The 23,231-nt window shown below is 36.8% G+C and overlaps 1 protein-coding gene across 2 annotated transcripts; it reads right to left on the bottom strand.

Moving 5' to 3' along the window:
- Positions 1–1,031: 1,031 nt before the first annotated feature.
- Positions 1,032–14,887, bottom strand: gp2.S (glycoprotein 2 (zymogen granule membrane) S homeolog). Of its 2 annotated transcripts, XM_041578946.1 has the most exons (10): positions 14,716–14,887; positions 14,553–14,638; positions 14,406–14,471; positions 9,499–9,692; positions 8,088–8,242; positions 6,386–6,628; positions 5,565–5,724; positions 4,270–4,348; positions 2,944–2,955; positions 1,032–1,301 (listed from the first exon to the last, which is right to left on the bottom strand). In XM_041578946.1, exons 2-10 carry the CDS (start codon positions 14,620–14,622, stop codon positions 1,234–1,236), a joined length of 1,047 nt encoding a protein of 348 aa, XP_041434880.1. In that variant the 5' UTR covers positions 14,623–14,638; positions 14,716–14,887; the 3' UTR covers positions 1,032–1,233. The 2 variants fall into 2 exon arrangements, with proteins under 2 accessions (XP_041434880.1, XP_041434881.1); XM_041578947.1 differs by lacking the exon at positions 4,270–4,348 and having other exon boundaries at positions 14,716–14,883.
- Between the last annotated feature and the right edge of the window lie 8,344 nt (positions 14,888–23,231).

Below are 23,231 nucleotides of genomic sequence, written 5' to 3'. Positions count from 1 at the left end.
ATCTTTCTATTCAGGCCTCTCCTATCCATATTCCAGTCTCTCATTAAAATCAATACATGGTTGTTAAAGTAATTTGGACCCTAGAAACCAGATCACTGAAATTGCAAATTGAAGAGCTGCTGAATAAACAGCTAAATAACTCAAAAACCACAAATAATAAAAAATGAAAACCAATTGCAAATTGTCTCAGAATATCACTCTCTACATCATACTAAAAGTTACCTCAAAGGTGAACAACCCCTTTAAGTGAATCTCTAAAACCTCAAAGTAAAAAAAGATATTACAATTTGCAAAGCTCCCATTGACCTCTATTGAGCACTTTTCCATGGCATCATTTTGTATGTATGGCGAGAGTTTTTTGTGGTTGTTATACTTCATAAATAAATGATGAAAAATTGTGGTTTTAGAGTAATTATTTAAATACATGATTTTTAGTGATAAAAAGTTAATTTGCAAAAATAAAAAAATACAAACATTGGCCCCTTGCCTCATCATTATCCCTCCGCCTGCTGAAATATTTACAATTCTTTTAAGGTAGTCAAAAATCTGAAATGTCACATTCCTGCTTCTGATCTCATTAACATTCTGAAGATTTCAAATCGAATTAATTAGTAAATGATCATGTCTGCAAGGGAAACACAAGGGGCCACAAATAGCATAGTCTTTAGGTTTATGGCACTTTCTTTGGGGCATATACATTCATAAAAATCTTATCCATGAACTGGAACTTTTACAAAATTTCAGAAACTTACTTTGGAAAGAACTGCTCAGAACATAAACCTTCCATAACAGTATTGTTCTGTCCAGTTTGTTTGGCCAAATGATTCAAAATAAGCCCCCCAATGAGAATTTTGTCTGCCGGATCTGTTAATACTACTCTCTCTTTTTGATTCAATACAACTATAGGCGGCCGAAGGCATTAAACAACTTTGGAAAGCTGATGAGTGCAACGGGAGAATTTTATGAAACATTTAACCCTCCCTGAAGAAGGCTGGACATTAGAAAGACAAAATGCTTTTTTTTTTTAATAGTTTGTGGTTTATTGAGGTCAGAAGTGTCAAAATAGAGTGTGATGTATGTATTGTATATGAAATTGAATATATTCAAATAAACAAGCTATACAATAATATAAATATTAAGCAAAAATCTCAAGATACTCAATGAAAAACCACATGTTTATCAGAAGAAAATGCTAAATTCCTCCAGCTGGTGAATGGTGACTGACAGCATTTTTTATGTAAAAAAATAAAACGTCAGTAGAAATGCAGCAGAAGTCAGTTTATCCAAGCAAGTTCCTGCGCCTGTAAGGAAATAAAAAAACAAATGTTTTTTTACAATTGGCATAATGTAAATAAGCACTTTAAGTAAGATCTTAACGTGTTCAGCATAATTTGGGGAGAAAGAGTTGATATGGTCAGGTGCACAGAAATAAAAGGTACTGTAACTAAACAAGTACATAAAAGGATTCTGTCATGATTTTTATAGTATAGTTTTTATTTCTAAATGACACTGTTTACGCTGCAAATAATTCACTCTACAATATAAAATGTCCCAACAAGTGTATTTTTTTTAGTTGTAATATTGGTATGTAGGCGCCATCTCAGGTCATTTTGCCTGGGCATGTGCTTTCAGAAAGGGGCATATTTATCAAGGGTCGAATTTCGAATTCAAAACGACCAACTGAAAATAAGTCGAAGGGTTTTTTTTTTGGTCGAATAGGTCAGTTTTTGATCGAATAAGTCCATATAATCGTATGAATTGAAGAAATAGCGCATTAGATCGAATTAGATTCGAAGTTTTTCCCAGAAAAAATTTTTGATTTTTCCAAGTCCAACAATTGACTTCAAATAGTTTCTAGGAGGTCCCGCATAGGCTAAAAAAGCAATTCGGCAGGTTTTAGATGGCGAATGGTCGAAGTTGAATTTTTAAAGAGATATTCAAATTTTCACATTTTTTTCAAACTCAAATTTAGACTATTCCCTAGTCGCACGCTCTGCACTAGAAGAGCTGAATTTCCAGGTTGAAAACCGAAAATTCGGCTCTTAGTTCCCAGAAGCGCCATTTTTTGCCTCAACTAAAACAAGTAGATGTGTATTGAGCTAATACAGTCTAGTACAGTATTAGGGTTTAGTGAAATATGTAGCCCTACCTTATGGTACCCTTATATGGGTGCTCACTAACTAGTAAAGAGGTAAGTACCTTTAGGGAATTAGTGGTTCTTTGATGTAGAAGAAATAGGTTAATCCTACAATTTGAAATAAGGCCCTGTCTGGGATTATTTGCGAGCCCATATGATAGGTAGTATGACCCTATCTGCTTTCAATTACTCAGTTGAGTTCTCTCTCCCTTGTTGGCAGGAATGAATAAGCCTTTTTTTTCAAAGTGATTTAAATTTGTTTTTTTCAGATTAGAGCTTCAGCAACTTAAATGTTCAAGAAAAAAATTCAAATGTAAAAGCTGCCAAGTTCAAATAGAAGTCCAAGCAATTTTTTTTTTTTTGAGTTTTCCAGTTTTTCACATATCATTTTAAAAATCGGCAGACTGAAAATGAAGGTACATAGTATTTTTGTTGCATTCAATTTTCCCCATCTTTAATCGTTTAAAAATGGCGAGTTCTCCAGAGTTTCCTAATTAAAAAACTCCAAAAATTTACAATAAATATTCCTCCCCAGGGTGTAAATGCACAGCTGCAAAGCTATCCAAATGGGAATTCATAAGACACTTTTTATGGAGAGATTTACCAAAGGGAGAAAATTCAGAAGATATCAATTTTAATGTCTTAGAAACACAGAAATAGAGAAGAAAGCGTGACGTTATAAATCAGCATGATTTGATTATTCCCTACATAGAGTAGTAAACAGACTAAACAAGAAACAGTATTTTTTACTCCCCAAAGATCATCCAATCATTTAAAAATTCTGAATAGAAAAGTTTATCACTTACCACTGTTATTTTCTGTAAATGAGAGAAGAAGAAGCAATATTCAATTCCAGCAGGGAGGCAATCAGTACACATTTTTACAGAAGATGAAGAATGTTTATGTTCATTATACACTGTAGCTACACAGCAACACAACTAATTGAACTGGGTTGTTATTTTCATTCTGAAATTACACTCATTATGATTAATGACTTTAATTTTTTTTTTTGACAAGGCCACCATGGCAGGTTAAATTTTGACAAAACAACGAGAACTACAATAAAAAAAAACATATTTTACCCCATAATGTATAACTCTACAAGGTATGCAGAGAATGTATATGCCTAATTTTTACTTTGTTTAAACCTATGCCTACAGGGACAATGAAGGAAAATTTATTCTGCAAAGGCAAAAAAAGGTATGGGACCTGTTATCCAGAATGCAAGGGACCTGGGGTTTTCCTGATATTGGATCTTTCTGTAATCTGGATCTTCATACCTTAAGGGGCAGATTTATCAAAGGTCGAATTTTGAAGTGAAATATACATCGAAATCCGACCATCAAATGGCTATACTTCAACTTCGAATATCGAAGTCGAAGTTTTTTTTACCGAATTTGACCGTTTTGCGGTTGAAGTAAAATAGTTGGATCGAACGATTAAATTGTTTGAATCGAACGATTTCAGCGTTCGATCGAACGATTTTACTTTGACTACAAAAAAATGCATTAGAAGGTCCTCATAGGCTAACATAGCACTTCAGCAGGTTTAATTTGGCGAACTATCGAAGTTGAAGTTTTTTTTAAAGAGACAGTACTTCGATTATCGAACGATTTTTACTTCAAATCAAAGTCTAAGTAAATTCGAAGTCGTAGTATCCTATTTGATGGTCAAAGTATCCAAAAAAATTACTTTGAATTTCGAATTATTTTACTTCGAAAATTCCCTCAAATTCACTTCGACCCTTGATAAATATGGCCCTAAGTCTACTAGAAAATCATGTAAACATTAAATAAACCAATAAAGATCAATTACATCTTGGGATCAAGTACAAGATACTGTTTTATTATTATAGATAAAAATTTAATAATTTTTTAAAATGTGGATTATTTTATTAAAATGGAGTCTATGGGAGATGGCCTTTGCGTAATTCTGAGCTTTCTGGATAATGGGTTTCTGGATAACAGATCACATACATGTATTATTTATTATTATTAAGAAATAGGTGCTGCTGTGTGGGCAGGATGCAGCAACTAAGCTCACACCATTAGTAGTTTAATCTATCCTTCTACAGTAGGGCCAGGCTAAGTAATATTGCCTCTCAAGGGCAAAGAATAAGTTATGGCGGTTACCTTGACGAACTATAGGCCCAACACGTAAAAGGCCAGGGACTTTAACTGTTTCACTCCGCAAACCACTTCTGGGGCATGTCTATAATTCAAAAGAATATTAAATAATCAAAATAAGTTTCAAGAATGGAAAAAAGTCAATAAGGGGGTTATTAATCAAAGTCCGATATTATTTCAACATTTTCTGCTACAAACTCCAATCCAATCCAATCGAGTTTTTATGCTTATTTATTATTACATTTTCCTGAAAATTTGCTTTGCAGGAAAAAATTTGTTTTTTTTTGGATTTTTCACATGAAAACTCTGATTTCTTATGTTTTTTTGCCCAAAAACGCAGAAAACTCAGCGCACATCAAAAATAATTGGGACTTCTCCCACTGACTTATATGCAACCTCGACAGGTCTGAGATCCCGGATTTTCTAATTCAGACTTTTCCTTCCTCGAGGTTTAATAAATTCCGAAACATTCATGATTTTTTTAAAAATCCGATTTTATAAAAACAAACACAACATTTTTGGGATTTTTGCATTCGGAGTTTAGTAAATAAGCCCCTAAGTGTTATTAAGTCAGGCTACTGAATTATAGAGAAGGCATACACCTTGGAGATCATCTGAGATCATCTTTGGCCAAATAGAGGAGCAATAAAGAATTGAAAGATTTAAAACATTATTAAAGAGTCCTTGACTACATTGAGAAACGGAGCCTACTATCAGGTTGAACTTCCATTTATTTGTACAGGTATGGGATCCGTTACCCGGAAATCCATTATCCAGAAAGCTCCAAAATATGGCAAGACCGTCTCCCATAGACTCTATTTGTAGTGATGGGCGAATTTGCGCCGTTTCGCTTCACTGAAAAATTTGCAAATTTCCCGCGAAACAGCGAAAAATTCACAAAACTGCGTACGTTTTTGGAACAGACGTCCTTTTTTTTACGCCACGAATTTTCGCCAGTGAATTTTCTCGGCCGTTTTGCGAATTTATTTGCCGGCGGCGAATCACGCAAACTCGCGCCTGCCGAATAAATTTGCCCATCACTATCCATTTTATCCAAATAATTCAAATTTCCTTTTTCTCTAATAAAACAATAGCTTGTACTTGATCCAAACTAAGATATAATTAATCCTTATTGGAGGCAAAACCAGCCTCTTGATCTAGATTAGAAGTAATAAGAACTGGGTGACCTCTATAATGAAAAGTCTATGTGCTGCAACCTCCCATGTTCTAACAGAAGTTGAAAATTACTAAATTATTTAATCAACCACAGCAGCAGAATTAATAGTTGGGCCTTCACTTACCGGTGAACACAATAAAGTCTTTTCACAAAGATAAACCTCACAGTGCAGAAAGGCAGTTGTAAATTCACCCATAAATCTGAACATTTGTAGAGAGAACTGTGCTTCGCTTGAGATGCCATTAGAAGCCACACTTATGGTGCCATCATTGGCATTAGGACATCTGCAAAACAACGTTGTACATTTTATAAGAGTTGTTTTAAATTATTCAAGGACCTTGTTACTTTTCTATTTTTTGGAGGGATGGAGGGAGACTGTGTGTGAAGATTCTCATTCATCCAGGTCATGGTATATCTGTAGTAATAAGTCAAATCAACTGGACTTGCTGTGTTTTTCTTTCGCAATTCAGTATTCTGAAATGAGAAAGCCAGTCGGAGAACTGGTGAAACGTGTTCAAGAAAAACACAGGAAGTCCAGTTGATTTGACTTAATACTACAGATTAGGGATGCACCAAATCCAGGATTCGGTTCGGGATTCGACCATGATTCGGCCTTTTTGAGCAGGATTCAGATTCGGCCAAATCCTTGTGCCTGGCCGAACCGAAACTGAATCTTAATTTGCATATGTAAATTATGGGCGAGTAGGGAAATTCTCGTCACAAAAGAAGATTTTTTTCCACTTTTTTCTTTTCTGCCCCTAATTTGCATATGCAAATAAGGATTCGGATTCAGTTCGGTATTCGGCCAAATCTTTCAGCAAGGATTCGGGGATTCGGTCGAATCCAAAATTGTGGAATCGGTGCATCCCTACTACAGATATGTCATTATCTGAGACCCCTAAAAATATCCTGTTTCCGTAGAAAACTTATATCATCTTAACTTACCCATTCTCAATGATGAAATACTTTGTTGGATGATACATATTATTTGTAGGAGTGGCAAAGCAATTTTTCAATACAATATGAAACAATGGTTGATTTTCTTTGATAAATACTCCAACGTACAGCCTGGATTTTGTTGATATCTTAACTACTGCTTCTTCATAAGGTGTGCTGTATCCTGAATCTTTGTACAAAGCCATGCCCACTGCAATCTTTCCATTGCCTTCAATGTCCACATTTATTCCGCTATAGAAATAAAAATAATATATGTTAGTTCATACACACAAGGGGCCATTTACTACTACCCAAGATGCTAGAGTGCTAGATAGTGCTTGAGCACTAAGGGGCTTGTCTTCACTCTGCACCAAACACCAGATTAGAAATCTGGTGAAAAATTCACGAAATTGCAAAAAATTGTCAAAACGCATTGAAGTCAATAGGCATCAAAAATGTATTTATGTACAAAAATTTTTTTACATGCACAACAATTTATTCTCACGCCAAATGCATTAAAGACAATGGGTGTTTTTCTTATGGCGACTTTTTGTTTTAGGGACAATTTTGTCTTGCTGCAGTTTTGCAAAAAAATTCACAATTTGTTTCGCCAGGCATGGATTCACAGCGAAATTCAAGATTTCACCATCTACCAATTTTTTTTCACAAACTGCAGCAAAAATTCATCAAGACAAAAAAACTTGCGCAATAAAGTTGCCAAGACTAAAAAAAGTTGTGCAAGAAAAAAACGCCTATTAATTTGCATTTGGACAAAAAGTCTCAGAGACAAAAAAGTAGCCACAAGAAAAACGCCGATTGACTTTAATGAATTTGGAGTGAGAAAAAAAGTTGCGCAAGTAAAAAATTGCACATAAAAATCATTTGTTGCCTTTTGAATTCAAAATGTTTCACAAATGGGACAGAAGTGATCATCAGTAGTTATGGAGCCCAACAGCAAGATCACTGGGCCCCTACATTTTGGAAACAAGACATTTTCCTTAAACATATATTGCCGCTAATTATTAATCCCGTGGTGCCCCCTATAGTTCCTGGACCTCCCAGCAGTTGCAGTATCTGTTACTACTATAATAACACCCTGCTTTTCAGACCCCTATAAATTCATTCTATCATTTAATTGAATAAATTATATTTTTTTCAAAACGGGCCATTATCAGTTCTAAAATGAAATACGTTTTTACAATCAATATTTGTTAAAAGTATTATTTTTACTGCTGGTGTTAAGATATGTCATATGATTATAGCTGTGTGTATTTCTCATGTATTCGTTTTCATAAACAAACTAAATATTTACATTAAAATAATTATATTAAATTATATTACAATATTTAATTAAGTAAACTTTCTTTTATTTTGAAATACCTGTTTGATCTTAATGTCGCAAATAATTCTGACCTACCGTGTTGATTTATTCCTTGTTTAATAATTATATGTATTTTCCTCTACTTAGGGAAACATTTGGACCTGGTTTAAATATGAAACTACAATAAAGTAATGCATTGCACTAGAAAGACAGATTAAAGATGAATAAATCAAGCAAGAAAAAAAGCTAAGCTTAAATGAAAAACTGATCATACGAAACAAATGGAATGCCCATTTTACGTAAATACGTGAATATGAGCATTAGGACTGGTGATTTCAAGAGGATACCACATAAGGAGGAAGAGACAGCAATAATATTATAAAATAAAACCTTAGGTCTGGCGTCAAGACGGTTTCAAGAGATGCAGTCATTTCCAGAGGATAATTGCACTCAACATTCACATAAATTTCTTCTTTATAAATAACCTGTGATGCATCAGGTGACAAGTGAATTGTGTTCCCAAACGTCACCATGTCATCAGTTTTCTGTAAATAAAAAGAAAGGCATATTAATAGGTTTATTTATCAATAATTACATTTGTGAGGTTTTAGAGGTTCTTTTTATTTTGAATAAACTCAAAATTTAGAAAACTAGAATATTTTTTTATAAAAAAAATTTATTGAATATAATTATGGAAAAATCGCAAATACCTAGTACAGAAACATTTGAAAAAATCTTCAAAAAATGGTTTGAATTTTGCCTAGTACAGCATTGACTTCTACATGAACTCACAAGCTTTGACATACTGAAGTTTTAAATTTCAGCTTTTGTGTTTTTTTTTGGGCTTAAAGAATACCAAACATTTAAGTTTTTAACAATATAATTCAAATTTGTGAGTTTTTGTTAAAATAAAATCAAATTCTGGCAGAAATTAAACTGTGAACCTTGATAAATCACCCCTTAAATCCTTGTCATCACTTTCTACCCAATAAATGAGCAATGGAAGAGTCAACATTTGGGGGCTGATTTACATAGGGTCGAATATCGAGGGTTAAATAACCCTCGATATTCGACTGCCGAATGTAAATCCTTCCGGCTTCGAATATCGAAGTAGAAGGATTTACCACAAATAGTACGATTGAACGAAAAATTGTTCGATCGAACAATTAAATCCTTCGATTCGAAGGATTTTAATCCATCGATCGATTTTTCTTTTACCTTTTCTTTCTTTTTCTTTTAGCCTTTGTTACAAAGCCTATGGGGACCTTCATGGCTAACATGGCACTTCGGTAAGTTTTAGGTGGCGAACTAGGGGGTCGAAGTTTTTTTTAAAGAGACAGTACTTCGATTATCAAATGGTCGAATATTCAAACAATTTTTAGTTCGAATCGGTCGAATCGAAGTCATAGTCAAAGGTCGAAGTAGCCAATTCGATGGTCGAAGTAGCCAAAAAAATCATTCGAAATTCTAATTTTTTTTATTCTATTCCTTCACTCGAGCTAAGTAAATGGGCCCCTTTATGTTTATAACCACTAGCCATTATCTAATGGGATTGCAAGGAATTAATTCTGCATGTTAGGTCAATATAAATTGATACTCAAGTTCTGTTACCAACTCTCTGCCTACTGAATGAGCAATGGAAGGAATCAAATGCCAGGATTTTCTGGCTCTAGTCAGTAACTATCTTATAATGGGATTGCAATGAAGTCATTCTGAATGGTAGACCAATATTAAGTCTTACTTAACCAATTTAACAATTAGATCAGTTATAAAGAAAGAAACTTGCTTGAGTTAGACGTACAGTTACTTTGTTCCGACATTCTTCCATTCCATTCTGCCATCTTACTATTACTGCGTCACTGCTGTTCAGAAGCTCGGCACACGTACTGTTTTCTAGGTGTATGTTTGGGATAACCACCTTCCAGGCTATAAGATCAATTTTCTTGAAAGTGACTTCACTATAAGTTGATCCACAGGACAGTGTGGGAGAAAAGTCTATCACAGTGAGAAGGAAGGAGAATATTATTCTTCTGCAAACATGAACACTATACAGTTCCAATAATGAAATAATCATTTCAGTTTGGTTCTGGTTTCATACATATCTTGTAACGCTCTGACACTGCAGAGAGGTACTCTCGAGGTAATATATAAGGTGGGAAGACTGGGGTATACCCGTAGATCATAGGACAGAGTCTTGAAGCTATGATTTAATAAAGGTTTAATAAAGGTTAAACTCACAGAACAGTGCACAAGAATACAGATGAGGGTAACACATGAGGGTAACGAGATGGGAGGAGACCAGAGAGGAGACATACTGGGAACAGGCAGAGTCAGGAACATCAATGAAGAGGTCAGGACCAGCACCAAGAGCCTCCAGTGGCTCATAAGGTAAGTGCAAGTGTCCAGAACCGCACACACAAGAGTTTGAGTCCGGGCTGATCCTGAAATATCTACAGCTGTACCATAACGATAAAACTTTGGACCTGTTTAGTAAGATGATATTATCCATGCCTGCAGCTGCTACTGGAATTCTTTTAGGGCCTTGTTTATCAAAATTTGATTTTGTGAAGTTTTTGTATTTTTTTTCTACTTCGAATAAACTAAAATTTTACAAAACTGGAATTTTAGCTTATTAATTAAAAAATCAGAATATAAAAAACCATGATTGAATAAAACCTTGAACTGAAGACCAAAACTGTACGGCACATTCTAGATGGGGCCTTACCAGTGCTCTGTACAGTAGATTAATAACAGCTCCTCCCGCAAATCAATGCCCAAATCAATATCAAATATTTGCCCTTGATGCTGCTGACTGGCATTGCTTGCTACAGCCAAGTGTATTATCTACAAGGACTCCAAGGTCCTTTTCCAATATGGGTTTTGCCTAGTGCAGTCCCATTAAGGGTATAAGTGGCTTGGATATTGTTACATCCCAGGTGCATGACTTTACATTTAGCAACATTGAATCTCATTTGCCACTTAGCTGCCCAGATTGCCAGTTTTTCAAGATCCTGTTGCAAGGATGCCACGTCCTGGATGGAATTAATTGGGCTGGATAGTTTTGAGTCATCTACAGACTTGTCTTATATGACCTATCCTTCATAAAGCCATGCTGATTGTTGCTCATAATGCCATTCACTAGGACAACATTTTAAATCTGATCCCTTAACAAGCCTTCAAATAATTTGCCCACCACAGATGTCAAACTTACTGGCCTATAATTGCCAAGCTCAGATCGCAATCCCTTTTTAAATATTGGAATGACATCAGCTTTCCACCAACCCATAGGTATCATACCAGATGAAAGAGAATCTGAGAAAATCAAAAATAGAGGCCTGTCTAAAACTAAACTAAGCTCTCTTAGAACCCAGGGGTGTATGTCATCTGGACCTAGCACCTTGTTCACAATAATTTTATTAAAGTTTTATGAACCGTATCCTGAGTCAGCCACTGACTAGATTGATCTGAGTAAACAGCGCATCTATAAAGTGAGCCTGGGAACTATGACTCAATTTTATACATTGAAGAAAATAACTGATTTAGCATATTTGCCTTTTCTGCATCTGTTACAACCATACTCATACCATTATTTTTACTATTAATATGCTTAAAAAACTTTTGGGTGTTAGTCTTAGCCTCTGTGGCAATGCGCTTCTCATTTCCTTTCTTTGCCTTCCGGATTACAGTTTTACAACATTTATTATAGAGTTTATATTTATTAAATGCAGCTTCTGTCCCCACAGACTTCTAGTTTTTAAATGACTTTCTTTCCTATTAACTTCTTTACTTCTATATTAATCCACATAGGGTGAGTCTTGGTGCTTCTACATTTACTTCTTAATCGAATAAATTGATTTAATATTCTGAAGGGCAGCCCTCAACCTTACTTATATGACATTTGAATATCTCCAGATATTGTGCAATAGATAATTAAATCAAGGTTAAAAAGTGCACCTGTTAGCTCAAAGACCAATACCTATATGGGATCAATTATCCAGAAACCAGTTACCTAGAAAGTTCTGAGTTACAACAAGGCCATCTCCCACAGACTCCATTATAATCAGATAATTAAAATTTTTAAAAATGTCCTTTTTCTCTGGAATAATAAAACAGTACCTTGTACTTGATCCCAATTAAGATATAATTTAACCCTACTGGAGACAAAATAACCCTATTAAGGATGTTTAACATTGTTTTTTAGAAGACTTGAAGGTTCATTTATTACAGGTCGAATTTTAATGGTATTAGAGTTTTCTGAAACCTCGATTAAGCTCTATTTCTCTAAAATCACAAATGCCATAAAAGTTATTTAAAGATCTGAATATAAAAAATACAAATGGAAAAAAAAGTACTAAGAATATATATATATATATATATATATATATATATATATATATATATATATATATCTCTAAAACCTCTTTTTTTACACGTAATAAATCTCAAATTTTTAGAGTTCCAGAGAAATTAAATGAAAAAATTATAGAAAAAATATGATAAGTGAAAAAAAGGAAATGCAAATGTTAGCAAACAGGCCCCTTAAATTACAGAGATACAAATTACAGAAAGACCCATTGTCCGGAAAACCTCAGGTCACAGGCATTCTGGAAAACAGGTCCCATACCTGTACAAGCCTTCTACATAACTCCTTGTTATCAGACTCAGAGCAAGTTGTCCTTGGTTAACTGCAGAGGTTCTTAAAGTCTATGACTTTGAATAATCATATCTCAATATCTCAAACTATTACTTGCCAGTGTTTAATGCCTTCTTTTTATTGAACATTGAATGTAGGAATAAACTAAATGCAGAATTTAAGATAGAATAGGCATAGTGAATGCATTTAGTGAAGGAATGTCTACAAACCAGAATTATATTTGACACAGTAGGTCTGGAGAGGATCAGGGTGGGTATGTTGATAACACTTAACTAATCTTTAGCAAAGCTTTGCTACTGTTTTACACAAGAAGTTAATCTGTAAAGTAAATTAACTGCTGCTGGTCAGGTAGTAAAATGAATAATTAACCAGGGGAGAAGTCAGACTTTTATGGTCTATAGAATACATTCCCAAGCAGAACAACAAAAAATGTATCATCAGTGTTCATTTTAAAATGTCCCTTTTTGCATGAAAGTAGACAAACAGAAAATTACCTGGTGCACAGTTCTAGAGAAATCGGCAACTTCTCCACCAAACTGGAATAAAGAAGCATTCACTGGTACAAAAGGGTAGAACTGGAAGGGCAAGCACTACCCTTGTGTGCCAGTAAATTATTCTTTGTTCCAGTAAGTAACACAGCATAAGACATTTTTTGAAAATTAATGAAAAAAATTGACAGCATGTAACTTTTTTTCAGCTAAAAGAACTGATGTGAGATATTTTGTCACATTTTTTCTTAAATAAGTTTATGTGCTCAAGAAAAAAGTTCTGAGAGTTTTGCCATATTTTTTGGTGGGATCTCGACCTCGCAAATTAGTAAATAGGCCTCCCATAGGTGCAAAATTTGGTGCAAAGTGCCTAGTTGGTGGATACAGGTAAGCCCTGTGGATACTGGTAAGCCATTGCAGTTTGCGTCCATTGCTGCACTGTAATTGTGCATCTGAATGACATGCAAGTTAGGGGAGTGGGAAGGAGGGGAGATGCCTGATGCACATGTGACTCTGGGCTCAGAAATGGAAGGGTGCAAAAACATGGCGGATTGGGTCCATTTTTTGCCTCTTCCCAAATGCAAACAGTGCTGTATTCAGTGGAAGGCACAGCTCATTGTAACAACATTTAACGAGGAACTAAAGTCTAAAATAGAATATGCTGGAAAAGCTGTATTTTGTATACTAAACATAAACATGAACAAACTGCATCAAAAGCTTAATTAAACAAATGATTTATGCTTTCAAAGTTGGCTGCAGGGGGTCATCATCTTTTAAATTTGTTATACATCTTTGCAAGACCAGGACCATGCACATGCTCAGTGTGGTCTGGGCTTCAGTTGAGAGGTTAAGCTTAGGGATCATCATAAATTATCAAAGCAGCACAAATCAAATAATATCTGCCATAGAAGCCGATACAGCAAGACTGATTAATAATCAGAATATACAGACTGCACTGGGTCTGCAGATATGAATCTCTATGCAGTCGCTGGCTGCGCTACAGGGAAACAAACAAAGCTGCTTGAGTTCTGGGAAGTAAGGTGTGGGGGGGAATGATCGTTTCCCTGCAGAGCAGTTAGGGACCGTCTGAAGTTTCCTATCCACAGCAGCAAGTAAAATGAAGGGGGAATTGCACTGCATACAGTCAGGTTTCTTATAAAAACAGTAGACATTTTTTAATTAAAGTATATTGGAGATAGATTTCTTTTTCATTAAAGAAAGTAAAAACTGTATTTTATTTTTTTCCTTTCCATCCCCTTTAAAGAGTGCAAAGAGCTGCAGCATAACTCACTTTGTTCTTGCTTTCTGCACTTAGCATCCTGACACCATATAGTTACTGATAACTTTTTAACCCTCTTTATGCTTAAAATGCTTGAAAAAAATGTATGGAATCCTAATTGCTGTGACTGGAAGCTGCAAGTAATGCACCATAATGGAAAAGATCTATATACTGAATACAAAAAAAAAAAAAGAAGGGCTGTATGAAAAAAAACTGATCTGGGTAATGTGCATTTCAAGTGCACAATAACAATAGTTGGATACAAATAAAATCCATATATATCTTACCTTGTCCAGTTTCTCTTGAAAGTATTTCCACATTTTCAAAGTTTGTCCAGTTTTTGAAATTTTGTTCTACAAAAAAAAAAAAGAACTTTCGTTATTAAGATGTTTTCTAGTAAGTCCAACATTTTTGAGAAAGTATAATATATTTACCATTGCTTAAGTTGATTTGCAATGAAATTGCCAGAGGGAAAGCAGACAACAGGATCATGAAGACATTCATCTCTGCTTAATTAAGTCTATAAAATGAGACAAGAAAATGAGTTAAAAAAAAATCTGAAAGGAATAAAGAATTATTTGCATCCCATGTACTTACAGTGTGTGGAATGAAAGTCACTTCTTCAACATGCAAGTCTAAATGGCTACATTCATAGTCCTACATAGTCTTCCTTCCTCATATGCAAGAATTGGGAAAGAGTTTTCACAAAACCTTCAATAAACTAGTTTTACAGCAGTCTGTTTACAGGATAGGTGATTGCATGCAATTCAAAGTAAAACTGTATAAAGTAGCATTGCTATGGAAAAATATTGTCATTTACAAGGAAGGAATCCAGATCCTGGTATTCTTATTTCAAATTCTTTTCTGGCATTTTAGAGAACCTTCTGGAATCCCCCATGATGCCGCTCCCCATGAACTATATTTTTTTGGACTAAGAATTCATACTTTACTCGTTTTTAATGGGTTTACAGGTTCAAAGATATTCTAATTCTGCCAAAGTTTTGCATTCGTTTTTCACGTTTTTTTACGCTAAATAAATATTGAAAATTCAAGTTTTTAAACCATATTCAATATTTATTTAGTGTAAAAAACATGAAAAAAACATTAAAAATTAGTAAAGTAGGAATTTGGGGAATTTTAGATTTTTTCTCTTGGTTCTATTGAATCCGATTTTTAATTAATAAACTAAGATTTGTGTTTTTTCAAAATTGTTTGTTTATTCAAGGTAAAAATCAATATGAAAATGTTGTTTGAATTTCGATAAATGGGCCTCTGGGTAGCTTGGCATGGCATGGAATGATATGAACCTTATGTGAACTATATGTGGATATTCTTGGAATAAGAGGTACTTTTTCATAATCAACATCAACAAGATACAGTATATAACATTTTTCCAAGATCAAATACAATACAGTTGCTGATAAGGGGGGGGGGGGGGGTTTACACATAAGGGGAAAAGTAATATTCACTAGATGATAACTAATGCTGAATACTAATCAAGTTATGATTACTAAGTCATGTAATTAGAATGCAAATGATTTGCTTTTTCTACAAAAAGTTAATGGAATAAAATAACTTTGGACTCTATCTGTCTGACATCCCTGGGTTGAACTCAGAGTAGGATGGTGTGTGAGGCCCCCTAGGGCTGTTATGTCTGGGCCCCCACACCCCCTCTGGGGCCGCCACTAATTGTCTGATCACCCATAACCACCTACCTTATACTTACTTGCCGCAATCAGTGGGAGGGAAGGCAACAGTGGGGGGCAGGCAGGGATAGGGTCTGAGTCATCATGGCTGGGCCCACTGGGTCCCCAGGGTCGCCATTAGAAATCACAGGGCCCTGTACAACAAGGTTTTTGGGGCCCCCTGGGCCCCGCCTGCTCTGGCTCCCAAGCCCCACCCCAGATCCCTCCCACTCCACATCACGGTTAAAAGACCACACAGACATCAGCTCTAAAAAAAGTAACCCCCCCACACACAAGTTATAAAAAGCTATTGATGGTCAGGGCCCCCCCTTATAAGTTAAAAAATATTGGGACCCCAAAGAATATTTTTTAAATAAACATTGGCACCAGGGCCCCCCTTACATGAGGGGACATGATTACACTTTACAAGTACATTAGAGGACATTATAGACAAATAGCAGGGGACCTTTTTACCCATAAAGTGGATCACCGTATCAGAGGCCTCCCCTTTAGACTAGAAGAAAAGAACTTTCATTTGAAGCAACGTAGGGGGTTCTTCACAGTCAGGACAGTGAGGTTGTGGAATGCACTGCCGGGTGATGTTGTGATGCTGATTCAGTTAATGACTATAAGAATGGCTTGGATGATTTTTTGGATAGACATAATATCAAAGGCTATTGTGATACTAAACTCTATAGTTAGTATAGGTATGGGTATATAGAATTTAATTAAAAGTAGGGAGGGGTGTGTGTATGGATGCTGGGTTTTCATTTGGAGGGGTTGAACTTGATGAACTTTGTCTTTTTTCAACCTAATTTAACTATGTAACTATGTAACTAACTAACTTGTCCAATAAATCCAGACCTAAAAGGTTTCCCAGTGGGTTTGATGAGAGCTAAAACTATGCTCAACAGAAAAGGCCAATAAGTATGGGCATATTCTTTGTTTTGAACAATTACTTATCTTGACAAGGGTAAGAGATTGACCAGATAAAGGGAATGCCTGCAGAAGATTTTTAGTATTAAAGAAAGGGACACTAAGTGGGTTATTTATCAAACTCCAAATTTATCTTAACATGTTTTGCCAAAAACTCTGATTACATCCACATGGGTGTTTTCCGCTTATTTATTATTAGATTTTCGAGAATATGTAATTTGCGAGAAAAAATCAGAATTTCACGATTTTTTTGGATTTTCCACCCAAAAACTCCTATTTTGTATGCTTTTTTCCCAAAAACTCAGAAATCTTCTGGGTATTGCACGAAACACAGCGAACATCAAAAAATCATTGGGATTTCTCCAGTTGACTTATATGCAACCTCGACAGGTTTGAGATGCCGGATTTTCTGATTCTGACTTTTCCATCCTCTGGGTTTAATAAATTCCGAAAAATTTGTGATTTTTTTTAAATAACACCAAAATCCAGCTGTAAATCTGTCCTGCTGAGCCTTCTAATTCTCTAAGAAAGTTGACAAATAACAAGTTTTGCAACTTTTTCTGCGAAAAGGACCATTACTATCGCATGTAATCAAAAGATCATTAAAAATATTCATGATTTTTTAGTATAAAATTGGATTTTTAAAAAAAAATCACAAATTTTTCGGAATTTATTATACAGGATGGAAAAGTCAGAATCAGAAAATCCGGCATCTCAGACCTGTCAAGGTTGCATATAAGTCAATGGGAGAAGTCCCAACGATTTTTTAATGTGCGCTGTTTTGTGTTTTGGATTTTTTACAGCAAACCCCCTTTTTTAGGAAAATCTAATAATAAATAAGCGGAAAAAAAATGTGCGGATGTAATCAGAGTTTTTGGCAGAAAATGTTTAGATAAATTCGAACTTTGATAAATAACCCCTTTAAGGGGCAAATTCACTAAGATTCGTAGTTGCACCAGACGTAACTTCGCCGCACTTCGCCACACTTCGCCAGGCGTAGTTTCGCCAGCGCTTCGCAAATTCACTAAAATCCAAAGTTGCGCTCAGGGGTACCGTAAGGTTGCGAAGTTGCGCTAGTGTTGATTCTTTAAGTAAAGCGAAGTTACTCTAGCGAAGGCTAATTTGCATACGGCGCCAAATTCAAATTTCAATGGAGGAATACGTATCAGCACTACAAATGCCTAGAAAACCTTCAAAACATCAAATAAAAATTGTATTTTGCCCTACACATGTGCCCACTGTCTAGGTAAGTTGCCATGAGTCAGGAAATGTAGGGGGGAAGGAGGGGAGCCCCAAAAAAATTTCGATCTTTTTCAGCCTATCACCCATAATGTAGAAAACACGCCAGCGTTTTTTGGGACTTAGAAAAATTTTTGACTTTTTTTGAAGCAATCCCTATCTACTCTATTGCGCTTCGCCTGGTCTGAGGTGGCGAAGGAAGTCTAGCGTAAAAGGTAGCGTTCAGTACACTGCGCGTTAGTGAATTTGCGTAATTACGTCGCTAGCGAAACTTCGCCAGGCGTAAGGGTGCGAAGTAACACTAGCGAAACTACGCCAGCGTTCGTTAGTGAATTTGCGCAGTAACGAAAATGCCAAACGCTAGCGAAGTAACGCTAGCGTTTGGCGCTTAGTGAATTTGCCCCTAAGTGTTTGGAAAATTCAAAATCCAATAAGGAGACCAGGATCATGTCAAGCAAAGTACAAGGAAGGCCCTAAAACGGGCAGAGGTTAGGGCAGACAGAGTTCAGTGAAGTCATATACAGGGCAGAAGGTTCAGACTGATCCAGATGATGGACAGAGATCATTAACAGAAGATAATAAATGATAGGATAATAGCCAAGCACTGATACCAAGGGGAGGCCATATTTGGGCCATTATTTCAGACTTGCTGGCACCTAATTTGGGGTGGGAAAAAGAAATAGTTGATATTTAACTATGGATCGTGCCGGCTTTCTACCAAGCTAATGTCTACCATTTCAGTAATGTTGCTTTTTTTAAGTAAATGCCTTAGGAAACCATGGGAATAATACTATTGGCGTGTCACTCTTTAGAGAGGCTTCAGAAGATTTGCTTTAGTCACGCTCTATCACTATGGACATGTTTAGAGTTTACAGAAGAAAGAGGAAACAATATGCCGACACATATCATTGAAATGACTTTTCTATTTCAGCAACTGGTTTTCTGTGGAACAGGTTTTCTTCAGTAATGAATTGACATTGTAGGAAACTCTGTATGATTCGGAAATCTGATGGTATTGTTCAGTCGCCTGCAGCGTATTTTTCTAGTTGTTACCTCAAATAGCATTTTTTCCTCTCTCTGTTATCTGTTTCACCAATCATGATTCTTTATATTTCATGGTTTGAACTTTACATTGCGTTTAAAGGGGTTGTAAAAGCGACCATAACGCCGTCCCACAGCACCCCCTAGTTTTCTACAGAAGTTGCCGAAAACATAATTATGCAAGAAAAGTCGCCAGTAAGAATACTACTGATTAGTGATGGGAATTATTTGCCCTGCGCGAATTCGCATCGAATTTGGGCGTTTTGCTGCCGGCCAATACATTCACGAATTTGCTACAAATATTCACTGGCTAAAATTTGCCGGCGTCAACTTTGACGATCAACCGTAATGATCAACTTTGACGCTGGCGCGCATTTTGACTCTGGCGATTTTTCGCCGGCGTCAAAATCGGCGTTTTGCAAATCTTTTGCCATTTTTGTGAATTTCGCTGGAAATTCGCCAAATTTGTGGCGAAGTGAAACGAGACAAATTCGCCCATCACTACTACTGATCAAAAATTATAAATTCATATGAATGTCATAAACCCGCTGCCAACCGCCCCACCCACTGATGTCATACGCCATCCCCAACGTCTAATCCCGACATCCCCAGGATTTAGGGTTGCCACCTTTTCTGGAAAAAAATACTGGCCTTCCTATATATTGACCTTTTTTCCCCATTAATAACATTGGGATCAACCATAATTTTTACTGGCCAGGCCAGTAAAATACTGGCCAGGTGCCAACCCTACCAGGACTGCCCTCTACCCGGTCTCTCTGACGACATTGGGTGCTTGATGTTGTTGGACTACAGCTCCCAGCATGCTTCAACCTTCATTTTATGTTACATTATTCTGGGATTTGTAGTCCAGCAACAACTGAGTAAAGTTTGGTTGAGCAGTGCAGTGCAGCAAGGTTTGCTTGAGCCTATTCCTGGGTTGGGCATTAGATTGCCCAAAGGGAAGGAAAGAAGACACAATAACAAACATGTTCTGCTCCTAACTGCAAATTTTCTGACACTCCTCTTTGGTTAACATGTTTGTCTGCTATAGTTGACCAACCAGAGAGTCCAGGTCATATGTATTAAATGATTTACAATCTGGGCAGACAGTGAATGAAACACATAGGGGCAGATTCACTAATGGACGAATTTTCGCCAGCGTCAGCTTCTCACCCATCGCACCACTTCGACAGGCGCAAATACGCTAATTCACTAAAATGCGAAGTCTTGCCCCGGGCGTCGAACGCTGACAACTTTTTCACTACCGTTACTTCGGCTGTGCGAGCACTTCATAGCGAAGATGCGCCAGCGTTCGTTTGTGCCTAACGAAAATTCGGTAGTGATCTTGCGCTTAGGTCAATTTGCATATGGCGGGTTTTCAGCACACAGGATATGATGTAAGTAACATAAGATAAGGAAGATGTAGCTTCTTTTTAGCACTTCACCTGGTCTAAGGTGACGAAGTCAATTCTGACGAAAGAGGTAACATTCAGTAAAATCTACACTTAAGTGAATTTGCAGAGTAACGATCGTTCGCCAGAACGCAAAAGTCGCCTGGCGATAGAGTGAGAACGACCCCTAGCGACGGTCCAGTTTGCTAGCAAAAACCTGTGCCTGTTAGTGAATTGGCGATGTCCCTGTGGGTGGCAACGCTGGTGAAAAGTTGCTAGTGTTAGCCACTTCGTCCTTTAGTGAATCTGCCTATAAGTCTTGACCATCGGAGTTCGGGCCCCATCCAGTGCATGGCTATGTTTTTCCTTGCATAGAATAGTAATGAGCGGATGATATGCAACATTTACTTAGGAACCCCAAAAAAGATTCTATATCATCCAGACAATTTTATTTTGTTTTAAAAACCACTGGTGCCCAAATTATTTGAGAGGTGCAAGAATGGATCAAGTTGCTGTGAATCTTGGTATTGCGTAGGTATTTTAAAGACAGCTGCTGTTGAGCATGAAGTGAGATGCTGCTTTGTTTCTAACAGACACTACGCAGACCATTTTTCACTTTGCCTCTGGAAATATGGATATGCCTCTGGAAATATGGATATGCCTATGGAAACATGAATATGTAACCGATTAATCCACTAGAGGGAGCTTTTGGATTGCCAGACTGCTTTTTGTAGCTCCTGGATCATCAAAATTGAAAGAAAACTAATTTGAAAAAGATATTTACGATGATATGTAACTGTCAGTCGAGGCAACATTATTCAGCCTTTCTCCGATATTCTCTTAGTTTTCCAGTCACGCAATAAGTAGGATGTAGTATTACATGGAGCAAGATCTTCTCTCGGCTGTACACTTCTCAATGACTTCATGCTGGGACCTCACGCCTCCACGTTTTTCAATGGATATAAACTGGCTGGTAACTATCACTATGCCGTCTCCTGGGGGTGCATATGTGTTGTCATAGGTGGCGCAACTAATGGGTTTCGGTAGAGGAGATGAGCTCCATTTTTGTATGAGTAGTGAATAAAATTACTTGTAGATATTCTTCAGATAATACCATTCTGTCTAGACCCTTTACTTTTGATGCTAACCCTGAATTGGTTATTGTATAAGCTTAAATGTTTGTTACACAGGCAAATTTTACTACCGACACAATCACAGAATATAAATGTACATCAGTACATCTATAGCATCTTACAGCAGCCTCTCTGGCATTTGCCAGAAGCTACAAATTGTCTATGTGAGTCTGAAGTACCTCCTTATAATGTCTATGATGCACTGATGGTGCCAATATATGAGGCAAGTTGCCAAAATGAACAGCAGGTGACACTGAATTATTCAGTGTACAGGTCCAGTCTGCTTGCAGGTGATAAAATGAAGGAGAGAAGGTTTCTGTTTGCACCTCCTATTTTACCACCAGCAAGCAGAAACTGTGAACTGTACACCATATTAGCCATTTTGGCCGACTGGTTATAGTCGGCAGAAAACAAAAAACCCAAGAGAGATATCAGGTGACTCTTTTTTCATTTTCTCTGCAAAGCAACATCACAAGCTGTTTCTTTTCTGCTTAAATTTTCTTCTGCGTGTAACCAAAATGAACAGCAGGTGGTGCTGTTGTTCAAATTCACTATAGCAGAAGACTAAAACCTGTGAATATATTGAAAACATGAAAAAATGGTTGTGAATGGCAAAAGGGTTTATAACAGCAGTCTGGGGAATTTTACATTCGATTTAGTGATGTGAGGCTGACCCGAAGCCCCGCAAAACCCATGGTTCTGGCCAACTTGTGTACAATGTTGTCGGGCCATGGGCGGGTGCCGGCTGAACACGACCCTCTACTTCCCCATTTCTGTCTCCGTGTGCACCTTTTTATATACGGGCACCAGCGTGCCTGCACCCTTCAGAAAAATCACAATGGGGCAGGGCAGGTGACCAGAGTTAGGGTTGGGTGCTGCTGGGCTGGGTTAGTTACGGATAGAGTTTCAATCGACCAACACATAACTAATTCAGTTGTTTTGAGGGTTTACATTGCCTTTAGGCAGTGATAACACATGTATGTACCAAAAAATGTACAGAGGCAAGAAAGTATATTTATACAATAATTACATACATAGTTAAGTTACATAGTTGCTGGCCATAGACGCAAAGATCTGATCGTATGAATCGAGGATTCGATTTCGGACCGTGTGTGGAGAGTCCCGACATTTTTCGTCCGGCAGAGATCGGTCGTTTGGTTGATCGGACAGGTTAAAAGATTTCTGTCGGCTGCGGGTAATATCTCTGCATGTATTGCTGATCGTATGATTTTCAGAGGGAGACTGTCACTAGTTTTGGTCGGACATAACTTTCGTACGATTGCTGTCAGGGGCAGAACACCGGCTGATCTGTTCTTTTACTACTTTATTTGATTGGAATGGTTAGTGGCAGGTCGGGAGATGGGAAGTCTTTGCGTCCGTGGCCATCTTAAGTTCAACCCCTCCAAATGAAAACCAGCATACACCCCTCCCTACTCTCAGATAAATTCTATTGACCCATATCTATACTAACTATAGAATTGAATATCACAAGAATATTAAGAAATCATCCAAGCCATTCTTAAAGGCATTAACTGAATCAGCCATCACAACATCACCCGGGAGTGCCTTCCACAACCTCACTGTGATTGATGATGTGATACCCAAAGTAGACAAAAAATTTGCAAAAAAGTTAAAAAAGGATGTTTTGAGGATCTAATTTATATAGAAATACCTGAAACACAATTCCT

This window comes from Xenopus laevis, chromosome 9_10S, assembly GCF_017654675.1.
Source record: "Xenopus laevis strain J_2021 chromosome 9_10S, Xenopus_laevis_v10.1, whole genome shotgun sequence".
NCBI classification, from domain to species: Eukaryota; Metazoa; Chordata; class Amphibia; order Anura; family Pipidae; genus Xenopus; species Xenopus laevis.
The sequence above is the reverse complement of the archived record's forward strand: the minus strand, read 5'-3'. Positions and strand labels throughout refer to the sequence as shown.